Below are 26,285 nucleotides of genomic sequence, written 5' to 3'. Positions count from 1 at the left end.
GGATAGCCAGGTCGGCAGTATCCCAGATCCTGAGATTTCAGAGCTCAAACCTGATACCTATATCTATTAGATTTATAGATGAGAAAGGTAAAGGGACCCCTGACCATTAGGTCCAGTCGTGGCCGACTCTGGGGTTGCGGCGCTCATCTCGCTTTATTGGCTGAGGGAGCCGGCGTACAGCTTCCAGGTCATGTGGCCAGCATGACTAAGTCGCTTCTGGTGAACCAGAGCAGCACACGGAAACGCCATTTACCTTCCTGCCAGAGCGGTACCTATTTATCTACTTGCACTTTGAGGTGCTTTCGAACTGCTAGGTTGGCAGGAGCAGGGATCGAGAAACAGGAGCTCACCTCGTAGTTGTGGGGATTCGAACCACCAACCTTCTGATCAGCAAGTCCTTAGGCTCTGTGGTTTAACCCACAGCGCCACCTGCGTCCCTTAGATTTATAGATATATAGATATAAAACCCATAAAGAAGGCTGGTCGCCGAAGAATGGATGCTTTTGAATTATGGTGCTGGAGGAGACTCTTGAGAGTCCCATGGACTGAAAGAAGATCAAACCTCTCCATTCGGAAGGAAATCAGCCCTGAGTGCTCACTGGAAGGACAGATCCTGAAGCTGAGGCTCCAATACTTTGGCCACCTCATGAGAAGAGAAGACACCCTGGAAAAGACCCTGATGTTGGGAAAGATGGAGGGCACAAGGAGAAGAGGACGAGATGGTGGGACAGTGTTCTCGAAGCTACCAGCATGAGTTTGACCAAACTGCGGGAGGCAGTGGAAGACAGGGGTGCCTGGCGTGCTCTGGTCCAGGGGGTCATGAAGAGTCGGACACGACTAAACGACTAAACAACAATAACAACAACAAATATACAACAATAAAGGCTCAGATTCAGCTCCCTCCACCAGGAGGGACCCAGGCACACCTGTAGGAGTCAGGTCAGGTGTGCCAACCCTATTTTGGATGTGACCCCATTGCTCTTTCTTCCCTTGGTGCAAAGACAGCAAACAAAAGAAGGAAGTTTTTGGTGAGCGATAGGTTCCCGTTTCCGCCCAAACTGGGGAGCTGTGGCAAATATAGTCAGGATATGAGGCTACGCTTCGAAGTCAGCTCCCTTCCTGCGGTCCTCAAACGGGAAGTTGTAGCTAAGTGTAAAACTTCCTGGATTTGTTGGTTTGTCTGAAGAGAAGGGGGTGAGCTGTGAGGCTGAAACACTCGCTTATATCTTGCTAAGGAGAGACATCCTAGAACAGAGGTCAACAAGCAGGGGGCCGGTCCACTGTCCCTCAGACCTTGTGGGGGGCCAGACTAATTTTTTTTTGGGGGGGGAATGAACGAATTCCTATGCCCCACAAATAACCTAGAGGTGCATTTTAAATAAAAGGACACATTCTGCTCATGTAAAAACACCAGGCAGGCCCCACAAATAACCCAGAGATGCATTTTAAATAAAAGTACACATTCTGCTCATGTAAAAACACACTGATTCCCGGACCGTCTGTGGGCCGGATTGAGAAGGCGATTGGGCCAGATCCGGCCCCCGGACCTTAGTTTGCCTGCCCATGTCCGAGAACCATAGAAGTGAGAGTTAGAAGGGACCTCAAGCATCATCTATTCCAACTGCCTGCAACGCAGGAATCTCTCTAAATTGAACATATGCGGGAAGTTTTTGCTTCACTGTGGTCCCCATTTGCATGACACGTTTGGGAGTAACGTTAAATAACCGATCGATCGGTCCTTTTATTTGTACGCCACCTTTCCAAAGTTAACACCAAGGCAACTTAGAACATACCGTATTTTTTGCTCTATAAGACGCACCAGACCACAAGCCGCACCTAGTTTTTGGAGGAGGAAAACAAGAAAAAAAATATTCTGAATCTCAGAAGCCAGAACAGCAAGAGGGATCGCTGCGCAGCGAAAGCAACAATCCCTCTTGCTGTTCTGGCTTCTGGGATAGCTGCGCAGCCTGCATTCGCTCCATAAGACGCACACACATTTCCCCTTACTTTTTAGGAGAGAAAAAGTGGGTCTTATAGAGCAAAAAATACGGTATTTTAAGAACTGCATTGCTACGAATGTAATGGAAGTAGCTGTGAATGATTAGATTTGTTTGATAATCTAATTTATTAAATCAATCAACTGTGCATTTAATTACATACACTTAAATATATGGTGCATATAGACCCCTGCCTATACTACACAAAACAAAGTGCTCTTGGGCGATCTTGCTTGGCTCAAGAACCAAAATCTCTGTTAACAGATTCCCCCCATCTTTCCCCCCCCCCTCTTCCTCAGCCACCCCTCCTGCCTCATATGGAACAGGGAAAAAATGAGATTAATACCAGGCGACGATTCTCTCCCTTTTGTTGCATGTGGGGGAGAAGCAAGGGCTCCTCACCTCCCCCCAGCCATGAAAAAAAATTGTGAAAAAAACACCAAGCAGAAAATTATAATCATTTTCCTGTCGGTGTCCATCTGCCTTCAGCAAATCGCCCCCTTGTCACAGAAAGTCCATTAAGAATATCCGGTGGGGAAGTACAGAGGGGGGAGGACAGACCCTCACTTTAACCATCAAGACAAGATAATTACAGAGAGAGAGTTCCTTTAACGGACTGCGCCTGTCAGTTTCCCCTCAAGTGAAAACAGAGGAAATGGCAGGATGAAGGAACGGAATTTTCTTTTTAGAAGTGATGGCTGTTATTTTTAAACTCAATTCCCCCTAGAACAGGGGTAGGCAACCTAAGGCCTGGGGGGCTGAATGCGGCCCAATCACCTTCTAAATCCGGACCGTGGACGGTCTGGGAATCAGCATGTTTTTACCTGAGTAGAATGTGTGCTTTTATTTAAAATGCATCTCTGGGTTATTTGTGGCGCCTGCCTGGTGTTTTTACATGAGTAGAATGGCACTGTGGGTTAAACAACAGAGCCTAGGACTTGCAAAAAGGTCAGCGGTTCGAATCCCCACCACGGGGTGAGCTCCCGTTACTCGGTCCCTGCTCCTGCCAACCTAGCAGTTTGAAAGCACATCAAAGTTCAAGTAGATCAATAGGTACTGCTCCGGTGGGAAGGTAAACGGTGTTTCCGTGCGCTGCTCTGGTTCGCCAGAAGCGGCTTAGTCCTGCTGGCCACATGACTTGGAAGCTGTACACCAGCTCCCTCGGCCAATAAAGCGAGATGAGTGCTGCAACCCCAGAGTTGGTCACAACTGGACCTAATGGTCAGGGGTCCCTTTAGAATGTGTTTTATTTAAAATGCATCTCTGGGTTATTTGTGGGGCATAGGAATTAGTTCATTATTATTTTCCCCCAAAATATAGTCCGGCCCCCCACAAGGTCTGAGTGACGGTGGACCGGCCCACGGCTGGAAAAAGCTTGCTGACCCCTGCCATAGAATGTGGTTGACCTTATGTCTGGACACTCTACCACCACAGATAGGGAGCAGGTTAGGTGATGGGGGCCCAAAATCGCCTTGTATTGCAAAATTGCACAGCAAAGAGATGGTAAGATGAGAAGAGCCTGTTGGAGTGTCATGGATGCAGAGGGGTAGCGGGGGGGGGGGGACCAGCTGGGGAAGAAGGTCAGAGAGACAAGAGGGAGAAAACTGGGAGGGAGAGGTGTCCGAAGCTGAAGAGGTAACAGGGCTTAGTGAGCGGGGAGAGTCTGTGCCAGAGAGCAGTTCAGAATCAGAGGCAGGGAGAAGGGAGAGTGGAGTCTGGCTGGCGAAGAGACACAGGTGTCTCCCCGTCCTGGAGGAAGAAATCCTGGAGAGGAAGAGGTATGAGACAGCTCTGGGGAGGCAGGGACCTTGAAGTCTTGGCAACCGCTTAACGGGGGCAAGATCCGATGGAGGTTGAGTTGCTACGCTCGTGAGGCCTGACACACTCCTGTGTAGACCCTGGTTTTGCTAATTCCAACTTGTTCCATGTGATTTGCTGCTGGCTCACTTCTGTCAGTGCTATAGCATGGGGGCGGGTGTGTCCCCGGGTGCAGAATCGGGGGGGGGGGAACCAGGTGCCCCCCGCAGAGGGCTGGGTGGATTGGATTGATCTTTATTACAGCCATTGGCCCGTTACACGACAGTTTCCCATACCAACATATTATACTTAAACCTCCAAATTTAAAATCGCCAAAACTTACAAAAGACAAACAGTAACCGGAGCAAAACAAAAACAAAGACCACCATCATACATTACAATAAATTTGTAACCTATATATCGCCCTCTGCTCATAAATTAATCAAGGATATCAATGGTGATATCGCCTAAAACATAGATCATGGTTTAAAACAATGGTGATATCACCTAAAACATAGGTCATGGTTTAAAGGGGTTATCCGAATCACACAGGAGACCGTTTCTCTTCTTTAGGGATAGGACGCTGATCAGGAATCTGGCAACCATGAGTGATTTTAGGGGGTCATAATCAATTAGTAGATATCTCAGGAGGGCTGGGTGAATGCAGAGAATGAGAGCACCCTCTGCCCTCCACCCCCCCTTGATCTTGGATTCCCCCCCCCCCCAAGCCTTATTGAGTGTGTGCGATTTCTCTCCTGAGCCTCATGGAGTGTGTTACTTTTCCTGAGCCTGACTTGAGTGTGTATAATAAGACTTCTAAGAAATCTGCCTGTCTTCTAAAAGCAGGGAGAGGAGCGGGTATTTCAACATGAACACTTGCGCTTGGTTTGAGGTTACTCCTGCAGAGCCAGGAGAGCAGCAAAATTGATTTGCAAACATATGTCTGCAGTTAGGTACTCTGGGTATGAATTACCAATCCACCCCCTCGCTTTCCTTTCTGCTGGACGGATATTATAGCATAGCTGCTTGCAACTTTATAGCGAACACAGTGTCAGCACTTTGATTACAATTAAAGCTCTTTAACCCCCCCCCCCCTCTTCTTTGGCAAAAGTTTTATATAACTCTCTTAGAACCAAAAGGTGTTGATGCCTCAAATTTCCCCAACCTATAAAAAAAAGAAAAGAAACAAGAAGTGCCCCTGAAGGACCAGGTGCGCAGGCTGGGAGTCATTCTGGACTCACAGCTGTCCATGGAGGCGCAGGTCAATTCTGTGTCCAGGGCAGCTGTCTAGCAGCTCCACCTGGTACGCAGGATGAGACCCTACCTGCCTGCACATTGTCTCACCTGAGTGGTCCATCCTCTGGTTTTTTCCTGCTTAGACTGCTTCAATGTGCTCTATGTGGGGCTACCTTTGAAGGTGACCCGGAAACTACAACTAATCCAGAATGCGGCAGCTAGACTGGTGACTGGGAGTGTCCACCGAGACCACATAACACCGGTCCTGAAAGACCTACATTGGCTCCCAGGATGTTTCTGAGCGCAATTCAAAGTGTCGGTGCTGACCTTGAAAGCCCTAAACGGCCTCGGCCCAGTATACTGGAAGGAGCGTCTCCACCCCCATTGTCCAGCTTGGGCTCTGAGGGCCTTCTGGCGGTTCCCTCACTGTGATAAGCGAAGTTACAGGGAACCAAGCAGAGGGCCTTCTCGGTGGTGGCACCCGCCCTGTGGAACACCCTCCCATCAGATGTCAAGGGAATAAACAACTACAGTGGTATCTTGCTACTCAAATGGCTTGGCTCCCGAACAAATTGGATCCTGAATGCCGCAAACCTGGAAATAAGTGTTCTGGTTTGTGAACGTTTTTCGGAAGCCAAACATCCGGCACAGCTTCCAGTTGAGTGCAGGAAGCTCCTGGGTCTGGAAGGTCTTCAGCGCCATCGGCGCAACCCAGCACCAGCAGCAGGGCACCAGCGGAGGGGAGGCCGACTGAGATGGTGGACTGGCCAGCACCGCGGCTACGTCCACCCAGAGCCAATGTGACTTCATCATGTCCAGCTAGGAGGAGGTGGGAGACCTGCCGCAGTGGATCACAAGGATTAATACCTGTGCAGCTGCGACGAGGAGGAAACGCCCCTGAGGGACTTGTCAGGAGCTTGTCCTACACTCGAGTAGGACCCTGGCAGAGACACATGCCCGACTGGCATGTTCTCTCCCTCCTGGTCTTCCGATGCCAACAGACACCAGCACACTTAGGGATCTGCAGTCTCTTCACAGTTGCGTAACAGACCTCAGCAACTCAGCATTTTGGCTAATCTACTTTATTTACATATAAACACACACGGAGCACTGTAACACGGCTCCCTCTCTCTCTAGCATCCGACAGCAAAGAGAAAAAGAACAAAAGACAATACAGTGGTACCTCGGGTTACATACGCTTCAGGTTACATACGTTTCAGGTTACAGACTCCGCTAACCCAGAAATAGTGCTTCAGGTTAAGAACTTTGCTTCAGGTTGAGAACAGAAATCGTGCTCCAGCGGCACGGCAGCAGCAGGAGGCCCCATTAGCTAAAGTGGTGCTTCAGGTTAAGAACAGTTTCAGGTTAAGTACGGACCTCCGGAACGAATTAAGTACTTAACCCGAGGTACCACTGTACTCCCACTTCACGGAACACAGTAACACAAACATCCCGTCTCCATCACTTCCCACTCTGTGGAGTCAAAACATATACCGTCATGTGAAAGACAACAATCCCATGACTGCAATCACGGAGCAGGAATTCTAACAGGACTCGGGCAGCTACTTCCCCTCTGGGTGAACCAGGACAACTACAGTGGGGGGCCCAGGCTGGGAAGGAAGAGTACCCCTCCCGCAGAGGGGCAGGGACCGCGTTGCGGCCCCCCACCACCAAAGGGGCTCAGAGAAGTAGCAGGCCACAGAACTGGCGCTGCAGGACCAGCCTCTCTGCCCCCCAGCCCAGAGGAGGCGGTGGGAGCGACAGCAAGGAGGCTGTCACTTCCCTCCCACACTTTTCTGGTTTGAGCGGCCTGCAAACGAATCTCCCCCCCCCCCCAAATCAAATAACACATGAGCACTGAACTTCCAATGTGCTCTGCTAGATTTCCGGAAGTGGCTTTTATGTGGTGCAAAAGCTCAGATATAACGTGGAATCGGATAGCACATAAATGAGGGACAAGCACGCAATGTACTCCCTCGGTTTTGCAGAATGTGTCATGCTAAAGCTCACATTTGGTGCAGGAATTAGCCATTAAGGAAACGAACTGCCGTGTGAAAGCAACCTTTTTAAAAATAATATTTTTATTACATTGCATATGCATACATCCATAGACAATTTCCATACATAATTCAAACTAAACCTAAAGATAAAAAAATGCATAAAAATACATAATAACTACATATTTTCCCCAACCACCCGTTCCCCATAATTGCAATTCTAAATTATCAAACCTTAATATTCTAATCTTTTGGACTGACTTCCATCCACCATCTCAATTTGAGTCATTTTTCCTTTCCTTAACTGCCTTCTTTAGATGTTTTCCATTTCTTGGCATAATTTAATTAGGATAACTGTTTTGTCTTTTTGCAAAAGTTAGTCAAACCCTAACCCTAACCCAACATAGATGGCTTTAAAAGGAACCTTATGGTTTCTATCATGGGTAGGCAAACTAAGGCCCGGGGGCCGGATCCGGCCCAATCGCCTTCTAAATCTGGCCCACAGACGGTCCGGGAACCAGCGTGTTTTTACATGAGTAGAATGTGTGCTTTTATTTAAAATGCATCTCTGGGTTATTTGTGGGGCCTGCCTGGTGTTTTTACATGAGTAGAATGTGTGCTTTTATTTAAAATGCATCTCTGGGTCTGAGTAGAATGTGTGCTTTTATTTAAAATGCATCTCTGGGTCTGAGGGACAATGGACCAGCCCCCTGCTGAAAAAGTTTGCTGACCCCTGGTCTGACTATCTATCTATGTGATCTATCTATGTGATCTAACCATCTCTAATGATTTCTATTAATTAAGAAGAAATCCCTTCCCCCACAACCATCTCCTCTCCTTTTCTAAGGTTTGTAAGAGACAGAAAAGGAAAAGAGAGAGAGAGAGAGAGAGAGAGAGAGAGGAGTGATGGCTTCATTAATTATGCAGAAAATGCAAAAAGGAGGGGGGGAATCCACCCCCCACACCCCCAAAAAACACCATCCTCTAGATGAGTTTAAAAGGAGGAGAAAACCCTTTTAGAACGGGGAGAAATTACTCCCCAAGGCAGATGAAATTTCTCTTGCAACTTCAAAGGACAATAAATTATTCAAATAGCTCCTGCATTTTCACTCTCCCCCCCCCCCACTTTCTCTCTTCTCTTCCCCCACTTCATGATGCTATGCTCTTGAGTCAATTAGAGGGGGTTTTTTTGGGTGCTGGGGGTGGTGGAGTTGATACTTTAGAGTATCTTAAACTAGGCTAGTGTATAAATAAAATTCATATTCATATTTCTGTGTGCCTACTCTATATGGAAATAAATCTCTTCCTGCTTCAACCCGCCTGCCTGCAAACGAACTGAGTAAAAGCTTGAAAAATCTGGGCAAATAGCCCCTTTGACGTTCCTAACTAAAACCATGGAGAGAAAAGGGTTGGGAGAAACCACTTTGGGAAAAGCGATGACAAACCTAGACAGCATCTTAAAAAGCAGAGACACCACCTTGCCGACAAAGGTCCGTATGGTTTTCCCAGTAGTGATGTATGGAAGTGAGAGCTGGACCATAAAGAAGGCTGATCGCCAAAGAATTGATGCTTTTGAATTCTGGTGCTGGAGGAGACTCTTGAGAGTCCCATGGACTGCAAGAAGATCCAACCTCTCCATTCGGAAGGAAATCAGCCCTGAGTGCTCACTGGAAGGACAGATCCTGAAGCTGAGGCTCCAAGACTTTGGCCACCTCATGAGAAGAGAAGACTCCCTGGGAAAGACCCTGATGTTGGGAAAGATGGAGGGCGCAAGGAGAAGGGGACGACGGAGGACAAGATGGTTGGACAGTGTTCTCGAAGCTACCAGCATGAGTTTGACCCAACTGCGGGAGGCAGTGGAAGACAGGAGTGCCTGGCGTGCTCTGGTCCAGGGGGTCACGAAGAGTCGGACACAACTGAACGACTAAACAACAGCAACAACAAACTAAGACCATGATGCTGGCCTTTCCTTCCATAAGACACCAGTTGAGGGTGTCCTGGTTGGATTGCACAGAGAAGGCCGACCAAACCCGTTCTACTGCTTCCAATAGGGAATGGCCTGTGTTCAGAAACAAGAGCGTATAGAAAAAGAAATTGATTCCACAAAAATGCAAAAAAGAAAAAGGAAGAGAGCAATTTTCAACTACTGGTCTCTTAGCCACTGGGCTGGCTAGTGCAAGATATGTGGCTGTACCCAATGCGAGTCACATTCAGGCCAAATGGTGACCAAAATGGTCAGGGGTAGGGGGAACATCTGCTGCCTTCTCCTCCAAGGATTTGACTGCTAGGTACCAATCCATGGATTCCTCTAATTCTGTTTTATAGCCATTCATGACCCACAGTGTCCAGCAGTGGGGCGGTGGCTCTGCTTAACAACCTCCCCTCTGTCCCCCCACCAATACAAAACAGGATGGAGCTTCTACACTGCGTGACTTGGGAGAAAATAAGAACCACCTGGCGGATCAGGGCGGCGACCCATCTAGTTTTCACAGTGGCTGACCAGATCCCCTAGGAAATCAGCAAGCAGAATTTGAGGACAAGAGAAACTTTCCTCTCTTGTGGTTTCCATGCCATCAACAGCATCCTCCCCAAAGAATTTGCCCAATCCTCTTTTAAAGGCATCTAGGTTGGCGCCCATCACTGGCAGTCCTGTGGCAGTGAGTTCCGTAGTTGAACTCTCTGCTCCATGGTGAAGGGCTTTCTTTCCTCTGCCCTGAATCTCCAAACATTCAACTTCCTTCGATGTCCCAGATGAGAGAGAGGGAGAAAAACTTCTCCCTTGTCTGCTTTCTCCTTGCCATACATCATTTTATAAATTCCTATCAGGTCCCTTCTTAACTCGCCTTTTCTCTAAACCAGAAAAGCCCCAAATGCTGCGACCGTTCCTCATCAGGGACTCGCCACAGCCCCTTTGGTCGTTTTTGCTGCCCACCCCCAAAAAGGGAATATAGAGAGGATTCAACCTCCCAGGTTTGAGGAATATAGAGAAGGAGTATTTTTACTCTTTTAAATCCATTTATTAAATTTCTATACCACCCTTCATCCAAAAAATCACAGGGCTGCTTACAGGAAATGCATACCATAATAATAACAAAATCCATAGCACCCCCCCCCAAAAAGTTTAAAAGGCCATAGGTTGTTTAATTAGCCTGTGAAAAGATGAATGTTTTAGCCTGGTGCCTAAAGCTATAGAATCGTAGAATTGGAGAGTTAGAAGAGACTGTAAAAATAATCTAATCCAAGACCCTGAAATGCAGAAATATGCAACTGTCCCGTATGGGGGCTGAACCTGCAACCTTTGCGCCATCAGTGCCAAGCTGTAACCAATGGAGTGAGCCTCCCTGGGGAGAGCGTCCCACAAACAGGGAGCCACTGCAGAAAAGGCCCTGTTCTCATGCTGTCACACCTCCAGACCTCTGGCAGAGGCGGCAGATGAAGAAGGGCATGGATGATGATCTCAGGGTCCAGGGCAGTTCACATACAGAGAGGGGGTCCTTGAGTTTTTGCAGTCCCGAACCATTTAAGGCTTTGTAAGTCAAAACCAGCACTTTGGGACGCGGGTGGCACTGTGGGTTAAACCACAGAGCCTAGGACTTGCCGATCAGAAGGTCGGCGGTTCGAATCCCCGCGACAGGGTGAGCTCCCATTGCTCGGTCCCTGCTCCTGCCCACCTAGCAGTTCGAAAGCACCTCAAAGTGCAAGTAGATAAATAGGTACCACTCCAGGGGGAAGGTAAACAGAGTTTCTGTGCGCTGCTCTGGTTCGCCAGAAGCGGCTTAGTCCTGCTGGCCACATGACCTCCGGAAGCAGTACGCCGGCTCCCTCGGCCAGTAAAGCGAGATGAGCGCCACAACCCCAGAGTCGGCCACGACTGGACCTAATGGGCAGGCGTCCCTTTACCTTTTCCTAGGTCAAAACCAGCACTTTGATTTGGGCCAGAAACTAACCGGCAGCTGGTGCATTTGGGCCAGGATTGGCATGATACAATCAAACCATCTTGCCCCAAATTCTGCATCGGCCGAAGTTTTCAAACCGTCGTCAGAGGCAGCCCTACATACAATGCTTTGCAGTAACCTAATTTATATACACCTTTCCCTCAAGGGGGTGTCGTTCCATCATTTTGGCGGTCCTTTTCTAATCTAATTCACCTAATCTAAGCCCATCCAAGAGCCCATCTTGAACGTTCAGAGGAATCATGCGACTCCACTCGGTTGCAGCTCTGTTTTTAATTCCAGCTGAAGAACCTGGCAAGGGTTCCCTTTGCTCACCTTGTCCTCTTGTCCCCCCCACCCCACCCGCCCCATCTGACTTATTTATATAGCACTAACAGAGGGATGGAAGCGTGGGAAGAGAAGATGACATCACTGCGACTTGATTTAATTTGATCAAGCAGTTAAACAAGGTGACACTTTAATTCAGTGTCCTTGGATGCAAAAGAAACAAAGAACAAGAACGAGAGAGAGAGAGAGAGAGAGAGAGAGAGAGAGAGAGAGAAAGAAAGGGGAGGGGGGATGAAGAAGACAAGAGAAACTGTCCCAAACTCTCCCATCACGACAGCATGAAATACGAGAGAAGGAACCACCAACCAGAGATGGAAGATTTTGGGGAGAGCCTCCCCAAAACAATAAGTGTATGTCTGTCTATGGGGTTTCCACCTCAACTACAGTGGTAAAGTAAAGGTAAAGGGACCCCTGACCATTAGGTCCAGTCATGGACGACTCTGGGGTTGCAGCGCTCATCTCGCTTTATTGGCCGAGGGAGCCAGCGTACAGCTTCCGGGTCATGTGGCCAGCAGGACTAAGCCGCTTCTGGCGAACCAGAGCAGTGCACGGAAACGCCGTTTACCTTCCCCCTGGAGTGGTACCTATTTATCTACTTGCACTTTGAGGTGCTTTCGAACTGCTAGGTGGGCAGGAGCAGGGACCGAGCAACGTGAGCTCACTCCGTTGCAGGCATTCGAACCGCCAACCTTCTGATCAGCAAGTCCTAGGCTCTGTGGTTTAACCCACAGCGCCACCCGCGTCCCAAGACTGAGCCAGCAGTAAATCACACTGTGCAAGTTGGAGTTAACTCTTTATTAACAAACAAACAAACAAAAAAAAACAGGATCTGCACAGGAGTGTCAGGTCTAATGAGCACAGCGACCCATCTCTGGCAAATATTGCCCCCAGTTGCTGAGACTGGAAGTCTCCACCTCCCCATAGCTGCCTAAGTCTCCTCCTCATGCAATCTGAGACTGTGCCTGCCTGGAACTAACTTCTCCCTTGCCCTCTTTATGCCTCTCCTGGTGCTGGGAGACCAGAGGGAAGGGGAGCTTATTGCAGCAGGACAAGGAGATACCCGTGCCTCTTCACCAGCCGGACTCATCTCTGCCTCTTGGCCTCCCTCCTCTCCTGTTTCAGCTTCTGCCTCTGAGTCTGGACTGCTCTCTGCCACAGACTCTCCCCGCTCACTAAGCCCTGTTGCCTCTTCAGCTTCTGACACCTCCTCCTCCCAGTCTTCTCCCTTTAACTACTCATTGTCACCCCACCACCCCTCCCCGGGCTCTGAGCCTTCTTCCCTTGGGGGTCCCCCAGCTGGTGCCTCCCACCATTCCTCTGGGTCCAACCGGTCCACGGCATCTATCTAGCTCAGTACTCTCCACTCTGGCTGGCAGCACCTCTCCAGGGTCTCAAGCACTAAAAGGGTCTTGTCTTTCTCGGCTTGGGAGCAGCTGCAGAAAAGGCTCTGTTTCTTGTGTCACCACCAACCATTGCCTTTGAAGTAGATGGGACCTAGAGATGGTGCTCATCTGAAGCTCTTAGCACCCGTTTGTAAAGAGAGACACAATCTTTCAGGGCTGACATGTTGGACTGGCCATGTTGTTCGGATGCCAGACTATCGCCTTCCAAAGCAACTAGTACTCTATTACGAACTGAAAAATGGAAAGCGTAATGCTGGTGGTCAACAAAAGAGATGTAAAGACTCTCTCAAGGCAAATCTTTAAAAATGTAGTATATACCCAGATGAGTTTGACCAAACTGTGGGAGGCAGTGGAGGACAGAGGTGCCTGGCGTTCTCTGGTCCATGGGGTCACGAAGAGTCGGACACGAATAAACGACTAAACAACAACAACCCAGATAACTGGGAAACACTTGCCTGCAAGCGATCCAGTTGGAGAACAGCCTTTACCAAAGGCGTCATGGGCTTTGAAGACACTCGAACTCAGAACGCAAGGGAGAAACGTGCTAGGATTGGCAAATCCACACCGTGGTCAACTCCCACCTGGAAACCAATGTCCCCACTGTGGAAGAATGTGTGGATCCAGAATTGGCCTCCACAGTCACTTATGGACTCATTGTTAAGACTGTGTTTACTTGGCTACAAGGGATCATAGAATCATAGAGTTGGAAGAGACCCCAAGGGCCATCGAGTCCAACCCCCTGCCAAGCAGGAAACACCATCAGAGCACTCCTGACATATGGTTGTCAAGCCTCTGCTTAAAGACCTCCAAAGAAGGAGACTCCACCACACTCCTTGGCAGCAAATTCCACTGTTGAACAGCTCTTACTGTCAGGAAGTTCTTCCTAATGTTTAGGTGGAATCTTTTTTCTTGTAGTTTGGATCCATTGCTCCGTGTCCGCTTCTCTGGAGCAGCAGAAAACAACCTTTCTCCCTCCTCTATGTGACATCCTTTTATATATTTGAACATGGCTATCATATCACCCCTTAACCTCCTCTTCTCCAGGCTAAACATGCCCAGCACCCTTAACCGTTCCTCATCGTTTCCAGGCCTTTGACCATTTTGGTTGCTCTCCTCTGGACACGTTCCAGTTTGTCAGTGTCCTTCTTGAACTGTGGTGCCCAGAACTGGACACAGTACTCCAGGTGAGGTCTGACCAGAGCAGAATACAGTGGCACTATTACTTCCCTTGATCTAGATCTCCAAAGAAGAACAGCCCTATCAGCTCATCTATATGGAGCTCTTAGGTTTTAGGGACTCCTCTCCCCCACTCCCACACACCAACAAATCTTTAGAGTAAAAAAACATGCAATAACAAAGAGCACCTTGAGAGCATGTAGGGAGCTTGCTACTCATTCGCACCCAGACCTGATGATATGTTTTTAATGAAGACTGTGCAATTTCAGAAAATGAGCACACGATACCAGAATAGATTGTGGAGTTTTGGGGGTGTGTGCGCTTCACTTACTTTCAGCGGTGCAGCCCACCAGCAGCAAGTAGACGAGGTTGGCAAGGGGGAGCAGCAGTGTTAATCCAGAGGCAGGAATCATGCTGGCGGCGGGTGGAGCTCTCTGACTCCAGCCTGGCGGCCCCCCCAGTTTAGCAGAACTCACAGCGCCTCTGGAACGGCGTCAAGACCTGCGGAAGGAGGGAAAGAGATGCAAGTTTAGACTGCGAAGGGTTTTCCAAGGTGGCTGCTGCAGAACTGCGCATGCAGCCAAGCACTCTGATCTCCAAGAGTAAACTTTGTCAGCAGGGGGCCAGTCCACTGTCCCTCAGACCTTGTGGGGGGGCAGGACTATATTTCGTATTTTTTGCTCTATAAGGCTCACTTTTTCCCCTCCTAAAAAGTAAGGGGAAATGTGTGTGCGTCTTATGGAGCGAATGCAGGCTGCACAGCTACCCCAGAAGCCAGAAGAGCAAGAGGGATTGCTGCTTTCGCTGCGCAGCGATCCCTCTTGCTGTTCTGGCTTCTGAGATTCAGAATATTTTTTTTCTTGTTTTCCTCCTCCCAAAACTAGGTGTGTCTTGTGGTCTGGTGCATCTTATAGAGTGAAAAATATGGTAAACGAACAAATTCCTATGCGCTACAAATAACCCAGAGATGCATTTTAAATAAAAGCACACACTCTACTCATGTAAAAACACCAGGCAGGCCCCACAAATAACCCAGAGATGCATTTTAAATAAAAGCACAGATTCTACTCATGTAAAAACATGCTGATTCCTGGACCGTCCATGGGCCAGATTTAGAAGGCGATTGGGCCAGATCCGACCCCTGGGCCTTAGTTTGCCTACGCATGTCCAAGAGCAACAGAAGATCCTCTCCGCCACACAAAATAATCTCACAAACAAGGCATGAAAGGTAGTAGCTTCAGAAGTGGAAAAAAGAGGAACTACCGGCAAAGGAAGAATGGCAACTGAAGCTGATGGAGTCTGCAGAACTGGCCAAAATGATGGGAATAAACCGAGAACTAAAAGTTCATCAAGGACTGGACCAAATTTGTACATTATTTGAAAGACAATTGTATTCAATCAAATATACGTTGATGGAATCATAGAATCATAGAGTTGGAAGAGACCCCAAGGGCCATTGAGTCCAACCCCCTGCCAAGCAGGAAACACCATCAGAGCACTCCTGACATATGGTTGTCAAGCCTCTGCTTAAAGACCTCCAAAGAAGGAGACTCCACCACACTCCTTGGCAGCAAATTCCACTGTCGAACAGCTCTTACAGTCAGGAAGTTCTTCCTAATGCTTAGGTGGAATCTTCTTTCTTGTAGTTTGGATCCATTGCTCCGTGTCCGCTTCTCTGGAGCAGCAGAAAACAACCTTTCTCCCTCCTCTATGTGACATCCTTTTATATATTTGAACATGGCTATCATATCACCCCTTCACCTCCTCTTCTCCAGGCTAAACATGCCCAGCTCCCTTAGCCGTTCCTCATAAGGCATCGTTTCCAGGCCTTTGACCATTTTGATAGGATTGCAAGAAGCTTTGTAAGGAAAGGTACAAAAACCACTGCAGATAAGAATAAGAACACATGATGTTTCAACGTTTTTGATTATAAAGCAATGGTGAAATAGTGAAAATGCGGAAATTTGAAATGAAAGGTAGAACATCGTAAGAAAGTTTTGAAGGAAGTCAGGGCCCTAAAAAGCCAAAATGTATAAGATGAGATATTGTATCATTGTAAAACTAATAAAAATGATATGGAAAAAAAGGAAAAAAAGAAAGTTGGTAGCCTCTCTCTCCTCTTTCCCCATGATCTACAGCCACCGGTCACACAGCCTGCAGCCACCGGTCACTTCCAGGCTGGACTACCGCAATGCTCTGAGCATAGGGCTGCCCTTGGACCCAGGCTGCTAACAGAAGTCGCAAGCGCCGCAACCTTTCCCCACAAGAGAGTTGCCCCTCTAGGGCAGCCAGGATAGCCCTGGGATATGGGGCTTCCCGTGATGACCCAACATAAAAAAAGATAAAGACTCGGGTACCCTGGGAAATTCACATTTCCCAAAGCCCCTTCCAGAGACACTCAAAACAGCAGATTACATTTCCTGTCTTAAGGTAAAGGCACCCCTGTCCAGTCGTGGCCGACTCTGGGGTTGCGGCGCTCATCTCGCTTTACTGGCCGAGGGAGCCGGCGTACAGCTTCCGGGTCATGTGGCCAGCAGGACTAAGCCACTTCTGGAGAACCAGAGCAGCGCACGGAAACGCCGTCTACCTTCCTGCCGGAGTGGTACCTATGGTACCTATTTATCTACTTGCACTTTGACGTCCTTTCGAACTGCTAGGTTGGCAGGAGTTGCGACCGAGCACCGGGAGTTCACCCCGTCACGGGGATTCGAACCGCCGACCTTCTGATCGGCAAGTCCTAGGCTCTGTGGTTTAACCCGCAGTGCCACGCAAATAAAAAAACCCCCCTCCGTACCTAATTTTGGGCTTTTCAGAACACATTAGGAGCAACCTAATGAGACAGCGAGCGAGAAAACAGCCTTCAGGGTTCCTATTGGGCACAATTTTGGCACTTTCCTTCAGCGCAGCTGGAGAAGTCGCTTGCAGGCCGCTAAGTCGCTCAGCATGCGATTTTAATAGGGCACTGGGTCAGAATGGGAAATATATATATATATATATATATATATACACACACACACACACTTTGGAAGATTGGAAGGCATTCAAAAAACAATTAAATTTCCAAGCGTGAAAGATGTGCAGCCACCGCTGGAAGCCTGGACTGTTGTTTACATTGCATCCTCACTGCATACTTCAGTTTATGAAGAGGTGAGGTCCCTGCCTGGAGGAACTTACAATCTGAAATCCTAAGTTAGGTAGCAGAGGAAGGGAGGGCAGGAATAAAGAGAAGCACAGAATCGCAGAATAGTAGATTTGGAAGGAAGCCCAAGGGCATCTATTCCAACCCCTGTGGTGCGGGAATCTCAGCCAAATAACCGCCGGCCGATGGCTTTCTAATTTCTCCTTAAGAACCGCCATGCAGAGATTGTTTCGGTTCTGTGGTCTTACCTCAATGCAGCCCCTAGAGCAGGCCTAGGCAAACTCTGGCCCTCCAGATGTTTGGGACTACAATTCCCACCATCCCTGACCACTGGTCCTGTTAGCTAGGGATGATGGGAATTGTAGTCCCAAACATCTGGAGGGCGGGAGCTTGCCTATGCCTGCCCGGGAGCAATTTAATAAAGTTGTCCTCCTCAGCTGCAGGCAAGCTGATCGACTCACACCCTGCAGGCGAAGGGAAAGAGACCCAGCGCAAAATTGCGTCTCAGGCACTGGCCAATACACCCCAGTCGGTGGTTCTTCATTGCTTCCAGCAGCTACAGCAGGTGTGGGGAAGCCCTTTTCAGCCCAAGGGATCTCTCTAACTTCCCAAGGGACAAGGGCCAGGTCCGTGGTGGGCAGGGCTAGCAGGCAAAAGTGGGCAGGGCGCTGAATGGTCAAGGGCACATTGCAGCCGGAGGAAAAAACACTCAATGAGGATATGATGTGGGGCTGGGGAGAGGGCTGTGGGCTGGTGAGAGGCCCGAGGGCCAAGCACAGAGCCTCGAAGGGCTGCATTAGGCCCCCAGGCCTAAGGTCAGAGCGAGTTTTCCCAAACTTGGGTCTTCAGCTGCTTTTGGACTACAGTCTACCAGCTCCACCTGGTACGCAGGCTGAGACCCTCCCTGCCAGCAGACTGTCTCGCCAGAGTGGTGCATCCTCTAGTTATCTCCCGCTTGGACTACTGCAATGCGCTCTATGTGGGGCTACTTTGAAGGTCACCCGGAAACTACAATTAATCCAGAATGCGGCAGCTAAACTGGTGACTGGGGGCGGCCGCCGAGACCACATAACACCAGTCCTAAAAGACCTACATTGGCTCCCAGTACGTTTCCGAGCACAATTCAAAGTGTTGGTGCTGACCTTTAAACAGCCTCAGTCCAGGATATCTGAAGGAGCGTCTCCACCCCCATCGTTCTGCCCGGACACGGAGGTCCAGCGCTCACGGCCTTCTGGCGGTTCCCTCATTGCGAGAAGTGAGGTTACAGGGAATCAGGCAGAGGGCCTTCTCGGTGGTGGCGCCCGCCCTGTGGAATGCCCTCCCAGCAGATGTCAAGGCAATAAACAACTACCTGACATTCAGAAGTCATCTTAAGGCAGCCCTGTTCAGGGAAGTTTTTAATGTGTGACATTTTAGTGTATTTTTGGTCTCTGTGGAAGCCGCCCAGAGTGGCTGGGGAAACCCAGCCAGATGGGCGGGGTACAAATAATAACTTATTATTATTGTTATTATTGCAGTTCCCATCACCCCTGACCACTGGTCCTGCTAGCTAGGGATGATGGGAGTTGTAGTCCAAAAACAGCTGGAGACCCAAATCTGGGGAAACCCTGGGTTAGAGTGTCGGACTAGGGGCTTGGAGGTCCGGGTTCAAATCTCTCCACTCAGCTGTGGTGCTCAGTGGGTGACCTTGGACCAGTTGCCGCCTCCCTTAGCCTGGTCTACCTCACAGGGGTGGCGTGAGGAAAAGCAGGAAAAAAGAGGAAAACCATGTGTGTTTCCTTGAAGGAAAGGCAAGATGTGACTGTTTTTTAAAAAAAGAGTTGGGGGAGCGAGACTCAAAGGGATCCTGACACGACGGAGCAGGCAAAAAAAGGTGAACGCAGAAGAACAATTTATTTCTGCTTTCTCCATTTAAAAAGCTTCCCCGCTCCATTTCAAGCTAGCTCTTCTGTTTCAAGGGTAAGCCGAAAATACATTTATACACATTAATTGCTCCCACCCTCATTATATACATGAGCGCTTAATAATATGCAAGGCCAAGGAGTCTGTAGAATGCAAATACTTTATTAAAAAATGATTACTGCCTTCAGAACGCATTTCCTTTAAAATTTGAGCATCATACTTAGGTTATTCTTACCTAGGCCTCCCACCCACTTCTCCCTCCGCCCCCTTGCTTTGCGGGGTTGGGGGTGGGAAAAGAAAGCACCACATTTCCCTCCCCAGAATCTCTTGCCCTTTAAGAAGCGCTCTGTTCCTTAGCTGAAAAGCATCGCCGTCCATAATTACCACTCCTTCATCTCTATGCAAGAGCTTCTCCGGCGCTCAGCTCCCGAAAAAGCACAAGCAGCTCAAAATGTCTCGGCTGGTTTTCTAAATATAAAATGAGGTCTCCTACATCTCCGGGAATTTTTAGAAGGTTTGTCTTCCGTTTCTTTTCTGTTCTCAACACCACCACCACGTTTTCTGGATCCGACGACCTTCAGGGTGCTCTAGAGAACCTTGCCTAAACCCAGAGCTGTTCTGGGTTCTGAACGATTCCGGTGCCCCACAATTACAATCACATAAGAGCGATATCTGTCCATTGGAGAATCTATTTCTCAGCACGTTCGATGGGAAGGTGTTGAATCTTGCCTTTACAAAGGCATTATATATATCTGTGTTTCTACCACTGATGACAACTGAATTGACCCCACAGAGTTCTCATTAGAGCTTGACGGAAGAAAGTAAAATTGCTCAGGGGTCAAAACATTTCGTACTTAGGTACAGACACATACATTCCTACACACGCACCCCATTATTATTTGCTGAGAGAGAGAACCAATTCTGAATCCAGCTAAGGGGAACTCGCTTATCACTTAAGGCTCTGTCTAGATCTCATCACTGGGAAAACGGCTTGGATTAAAACAAAAAAACGCCACAGGAAGCATTTGGGGAAGCAAGTTCAAAAGGAGGAGGAAACAGAATGGGTATCAGTTCAGCGCGAGACGTTTAAACAACTCAGGTGTAAGATAAAATGCACTCCTGGTTTGGGAAACTGGTGTCTGCGGGCAAAGAGTTATAAGCACCCTTTTGATCAATTGTGATCAAAGCCAGCTACGTGCGATAGCTGAGAGAGGCAGCAGCAAGCAGAAACGGAATCCGAAAGTGTGTGTGTGTTTTATTATTTTTGGTGTTTTATATTAAAGGGGGGGGGGGGCTCACACAAAGGCTTCCATTTTAAAGTCCTGGGAGAAGGAGAGTGATTATCCGTCCCCACCTCTGCTTTGCCGCTGACAAAAAGAGGATGCAGAAGAAGGAAAACGAGGAGGGGGGGAAGAATTCAGGATGCTAAGACTTCTCCCGTTCGCGCAATATTTTGCCAACGAAGCTGGCTTAGCAGGGGGAAACGGAATCGCAGGGCAGTTCTTGGTCTGGGAGAATTCAGAATTAAACATGTCCATTTCCAGTGGTAAAGGTAAAGGGACCCCTGACCGTTAGGTCCAGTCGTGACCGATTATGGGGTTGCGGCGCTCATCTCGCTTTATTGGCCGAGGGAGCCGGCGTACAGCTTCCGGGTCATGTGGCCAGCAGGACTAAGCCGCTTCTGGCGAACCAGAGCAGCGCACGGAAATGCCGTTTACATTCCCGCCAGAGTGGTACCTATTTACCTACTTGCACTTTGATGTGCTTTCAAACTGCTAGGTTGGCAGGAGCAGGGACCAAGCAATGGGGATTCGAACCGCCAACCTTCTGATCGGCAAGTCCTAGGCTCTGTGGTTTAACCCACAGTGCCACCCGCATCCCATTTCCGGGGGTAATTGCAAGAGATTGCAGGGGGGGGGGGCTTGAAATGGTGAAAACGCTTCCCCATTTAGAGCACATTGCCTTTTCTCTGACTACCAAGAAGGCCCTCTGCCTGGTTCCCTATAACTTGGCTTCTCGCAGGGAGGGAACCGCCAGAAGGCCCTCAGTGCTGGACCTCAGTGTCCGGGCAGAACAAAGGGGGTGGAGATGCTCTTTCAGGTATATTGGGCCGAGGACATTTAGAGCTTTAAAGGTCAGCCCCAGCACTTTGAATTGTGCTTGGAAATGTACCAGGAGCCAATGTAGGTCTTTCAAGACCGGTGTTATGTGGTCTCGGCGGCTGCTCCCAGTCCCCAGTCTAGCTGCCGCATTCTGGATTAATTGCAGTTTCCAGGTCACCTTCAAAGGTAGCCCCACATAGAGCGCATTGCAGTAGTCCAAGTGAGAGATAACCAGAGTATGCACCACTCTGGCAAGACAGTCTGTGGGCAGGTGGGGTCTCATCCTGCATACCAGGTGGAGCTGGTTGACAGCCGCCCTGGATACAGAACTGACCTGCACCTCCATGGACAGCTGTGAGTCCAAAATGACTCCCAGGCTGCGCACCTGGGGCACAGTTACCCCATTCAGGACCAGGGAGTCCCCCTACCCCCGTCCGCCCCCTGTCCCCCCAGAACAGTACTTTGGTCTTGTCAGGATTCAACCTCAATCTGTTAGCCACCATCCATCCTCCAACCGCCTCCAGACACTCACACAGGACCTTCACCGCCTTCACAGGTTCTGATTTGAAATAAACTATGGGACTCACGCCACAGGAGGCAGAGATGTGCTCTTGCGCTCAGGTTCTGATTGTGAGCATCTTCTGTTCTTGCAATAATCTGGGAAGCAACAACCCCTGTTTGGAAGCGAAGGGGGAATCTCCTTCCCCGCTCCCCCCGCCCAATTCCGTCTCTCTAAATCATGCCTCTTAGCAATCTGCGGATCTACGGACATATGCCCATTGTTTTCTCAGAGGCATCATTTTGATGTATCCGAACAATATTATGCTTCTGAGGGACAGCTGAGGCATGGAGGATTAATGCCTTGAGACGTGTGTCCAGCGCTCCTTCGACAGAAGCCGCTCGTCTGATATGATATCTTATGATTTCATTAAGGGTTTCTTGGGCGGGTTTAATCCGGCAGACGGGGACTCTTGCTTGCCAACCTTCCCTCTGTGTTCCTCCAAAAAGAAAATGACATGGAGTGACTCTGCGTGACTTGTAAGACAAACAGTGGCCAAATACCCATAAGAACCTAGGAATCCAGGTAGACTGGCTCTGGGTGGGGAGGTTCCATAAAAACACCAAAAAGAGCCTGGTTCCTGGATCAGGCCGGTGACACATCTAGTCCAGTATCCTGTTCTCACAGTGGCCAACCAAACACCTGTTTCCAGCAATTGGTATTCAGAGGCCTTCAGAGTGCATAGCCAGCATGGCTATTAGCTGCTGATCCATCTATTTGTCGAATCCTCCTTTAAAGCCATTCAAGTTTCTGGCAGGAGCCGGCCTGCTGTGGCAGTGAGTTCCGCGGTTTAAAAATGCGCTGCGTGAAGAAACATTTCAGCATCCACACTGACTGCCTCTTTCCGTATGAACCTGCCCGGACCCTGGGATCATCCTCTGAGGCCCTTCTTTGTGTGCCTTCTCCACGAGAGGTCCCGAGGGCGGCATCACAAGAACAGGGCCTTTTCTGCAATGGCTCCCCGTCTGTGAGGGGCTTTCCCCAGGGAAGTTTGCCTGGCGCCTTCATTGCACACCTTGAAGCGCCAAGTGAAAACATTCCTTTTCAACCAGGCATTGGGCTGATTGACATCCGATGCCCTTTTAAAATGTGTTTAAAATTAGTTTTTTTATTTTAATTGAAGTCTTATGATTGGATATTTAATTGGATGTTTTTTATTGGAAAATCAATAAAAACGATTAAGAAAAAAGTGTTGTGGAAGTGGGGTGGGGTTATTGCTTTGTTTCTGTTCTTATTTTTATTATGTACAGTGGTACCTCAGGTTACATACGCTTCAGGTTAAAGACTCCGCTAACCCACAAATAGTGCTTCAGGTTAAGAACTTTGCTTCAGGATGAAAACAGAAATCGTGCTCCAGAAGGAGGCCCCCTTAGCTAAAGTGCTGCTTCAGGTTAAGAACAGTTTCAGGTTAAGTACGGACCTCCAGAACGAATTAAGTACTTAACCTGAGGTACCACTGTATTGTGTGTTTTTATATTGAAATTTTGTGGTGAGCTGCCCTGAGATCTATGGATATAGGGTGGTATACAAATCTGTTTAATTAAGAAATAATAATAATAATAATGACTCTTGACGCATTCGTGTGAAGATGCCAGCTGTAAACAGGTGACCCAGACAAAGTCTTTAATACGCACTGAATTTAGAGTACTTTAATGCTTTACTGTATGATGACATTACCAAGAAACAATTAAGATCCGTCTGCTTCTCTCTCCTTCACATTTCAGCAGAACCGGATCCAACGGCGACTGCCCAATGGGGGTAGGAAATGGTTGCTCATCAGACTTCATTACGGGTAAAGCTTCATCCCCCAAAACGACACAGCAGCCCGTCTCTCGCCCAGGGAAGGGGACTTTCGGTTTAACAGCCTCCTGTCCTTCCAAGGTGGCAACGAGCCAATTGGGAAGAAGGCCAAGACGGTGAGGTCTCTCCCCGGGTCTCGCACGCAAGCCGCCATCTTGTCAACCGAAGCTGCTGTTCCTTCCCGTTCCCTGTTGTGTTTCTCTCACAACATCAGCACACAATGTGAAGGGCGACGATGCCTTGCATTTCAGTGAAGGAGCAACTGAGCTGCACTTCCAGCTCACACAACTTGCAAGGCGACAGGACGCAGGTGGCGGCTGTGGGTTAAACCACAGAGCCTAGGGCTTGCCGATCAGAAGGTTGGCGGTTCGAACCCCCATGACAGGGTGAGCTCCTGTTGCTCGGTCCCTGCTCCTGGCAGCCTAGCAGTTCGAAAGCACACCAGCGCAAGTAGATAAATAGGTACCACTGCGGCAGGAAGGTAAACAGTGTTTCCGTGCACTCTGGTTTCTGTCATGGTGTCCCGTTGCGCCAGAAGCAGTTCAGTCCTGCTGGCCACCTGACCCAGAAAGCTGTCTGCAGACAAACACTGTCTCCCTTGGCCTGAAAGCTAGATGAGCACCACAACCCCACAGTTGCCTTTGACTGGACTTAACCGTCCAGTCAACCTTTTTCACCTGTTTTATATGACATGTAAGGGACCTGGGTGGCGCTGTGGGTTAAACCACAGAGCCTAGGGCTTGCCAATCAGAAGGTTGGTGGTTCGAATCCCTGCGACTGGGTGAGCTCCCATTGCTCGGTCCCTGCTCCTGCTAACCTAGCAGTTCAAAAGCACGTCAAAGTGCAAGTAGATAAATAGGTACCACTCTGGTGGGAAGGCAAAGGGTGTTTCCATGCGCTGCTCTGGTTCTCCAGCAGCGGCTTAGTCATGCTGGCCACATGACCCGGAAGCTGTACACCGGCTCCCTTGGCCAATAAAGCGAGATGAGCGCCACAACCCCAGAGTCGTCCGTGACTGGACCTAACGGTCAAGTGTCCCTCTACCTTTATATGACATGTAAGAAATGGTCATTCATTGCAAGGTGGGAACCACAGGGGGAGAACCCTGAACTGCTATCCCCACAAGCCTGGCCTCTTTATGTTCTACATGTTGTTCTCCTAATGAAGACCTCCAATTCCTTTAAAATGTTAATTACCAGTGATGGCAGCAGAAGGCGAGATGCAACCTGTTCCCAGCACGCTTTGTTGATCTCGGAGACTTAATTTAGCCAGTGTTTGTGTGTGGAGAGGAGGAGGAGATCACTGAAAGGCCCATTTCTCATCATTAGCAGCACAAGACAAGAGGCTCTCCCTCAACTGTACCTGTGTAAAGTGGAATGCAAGTGTCTGACTGAGCCCACAAACGCATCCTTTTAGGTAAAGGGAAAGGGACCCCTGACCATTAGGTCCAGTCGTGTCCAACTCTGGGGTTGCGGCGCTCATCTTGCTTTACTGGCCGAGGGAGCCGGCGTACAGCTTCCGGGTCATGTGGCCAGCAGGACTAAGCCACTTCTGGCGAACCAGAGCAGTGCACGGAAACGCCGTTTACCTTCCCGCCGGAGTGGTACCTAGTTATCTACTTGCACTTTGACGTGCTTTCGAACTGCTAGGTTGGCAGGAGCAGGGACCGAGCAACGGGAGCTCACCCCGTCACGGGGATTCAAACCGCCGACCTTCTGATCGGCAACTTCTAGGCTCTGTGGTTTAACCCACAGCGCCACCCGCGTCCCTTGTTTTAGGTATAGTATAAACATGGAGAACCTCAGAATTAGGGCCCAGATGTGGCCCTCCAGGGCTTCTCTATCTGGCCCTCCGAACTCTCCCTAAGCCATAACCACCTCCAGGCCATGCCCATTTAGGTTTCGCCGGGTCCCTCTTAGCAATGCAACGCGAGTGCCCTGGCACCGATGCCACACTGCTTCAAAGGCTGTGCCACGCAAAGTAGATGGCGGAGGCAGGAAAATTCCAAACAATCCCCCGGCCTCGTGCCAAGCAGAGGCAGCAACAATGCAGGAAACCCAACCTGGATTGCTAAACTCCCTGCGCATAGCTGTCAACTTACAGATTTGAAAATAAGGGACCAGCAGACCCAAAAATAAGGGATCAGCAGCCAAAATAAGGGATTTTCAGGGCACAGGTATGTTCAACTTCTGAGCTCCTCCGAGCCAAAGGCAGAAAGCCCAGCCAGCAGCCAAACGAAGCCTCAAGCGGTGGTTCCCACAGCGCAGCAACCCGGCAAAGGGGATGCAGCAAGGAAAACCACCGTCACCTCTCCGCTGGGAAGCGCTGAGCAAAGGCGAGTACCCAGGCAATGCGGCCGATTTGATTGGCACAAGGCATGCAAGTTCCCCCGCCAGTCGTTCTTAGACTCCTTATTGGGTGAGCAACGCAGCCAAGCAACACAGTTGGAGCCTCCCTCCTCCCTGGCTGGCAGGGAGGGAGGGAGGGAGAGGAGCTGCTTCCTTTGAAACCCGGGAAATTTAAGGGACATCATCAATAAGGGACAGCAGTGGGACACGGCGCTGGGATACGGGAGTTTCCCGCCAAATAAGGGACAGTTGATAGCTATGTCCCTGCCGTAAAAGGGACAGCACCCTGTTCGCCCAGCAGTTTAGCACTTCTAAGGTTAAAACGCCCCCAAATTGCTGAGATCCTTCCTCAAAGGGTCTACGCGGCTCCAACCCTTTGATCGTGCTTTTTTTTTTTTTTTGGTTGAACGACGTGCCAGATTTGAAGGTCTGGTTTGTGATTCTATCTCTCTCGATATCTTTGCAAGGGGAGAAAATGTCATCGTGCTATAGGTTGAGGGGATGGGAGGTGTTGGCAAATGGGGACAGCCGGGGTTGTTACTTAAAAAT

The 26,285-nt window shown here is 49.2% G+C and overlaps 1 protein-coding gene across 19 annotated transcripts in view; it reads right to left on the bottom strand.

Moving 5' to 3' along the window:
* Window positions 1-26,285, bottom strand: part of PTPRS (protein tyrosine phosphatase receptor type S) — a 307,055-nt gene that overhangs the window by 172,284 nt on the left and 108,486 nt on the right. For all 19 annotated transcript variants that reach the window (XM_083720166.1, XM_083720154.1, XM_083720157.1 and 16 more), the window contains one exon: window positions 14,218-14,387. In XM_083720166.1, coding sequence (XP_083576292.1) covers window positions 14,218-14,299 — 82 coding nt within the window. In that variant the 5' untranslated portion in view covers window positions 14,300-14,387. The remainder of the gene's footprint in view (window positions 1-14,217; window positions 14,388-26,285) is intronic.

Source organism: Podarcis gaigeae, assembly GCF_964106915.1.
Source record: "Podarcis gaigeae genome assembly, chromosome: 18".
Classification (NCBI taxonomy): domain Eukaryota; kingdom Metazoa; phylum Chordata; class Lepidosauria; order Squamata; family Lacertidae; genus Podarcis; species Podarcis gaigeae.
This window is presented reverse-complemented; position numbering and strand designations above follow the sequence as displayed.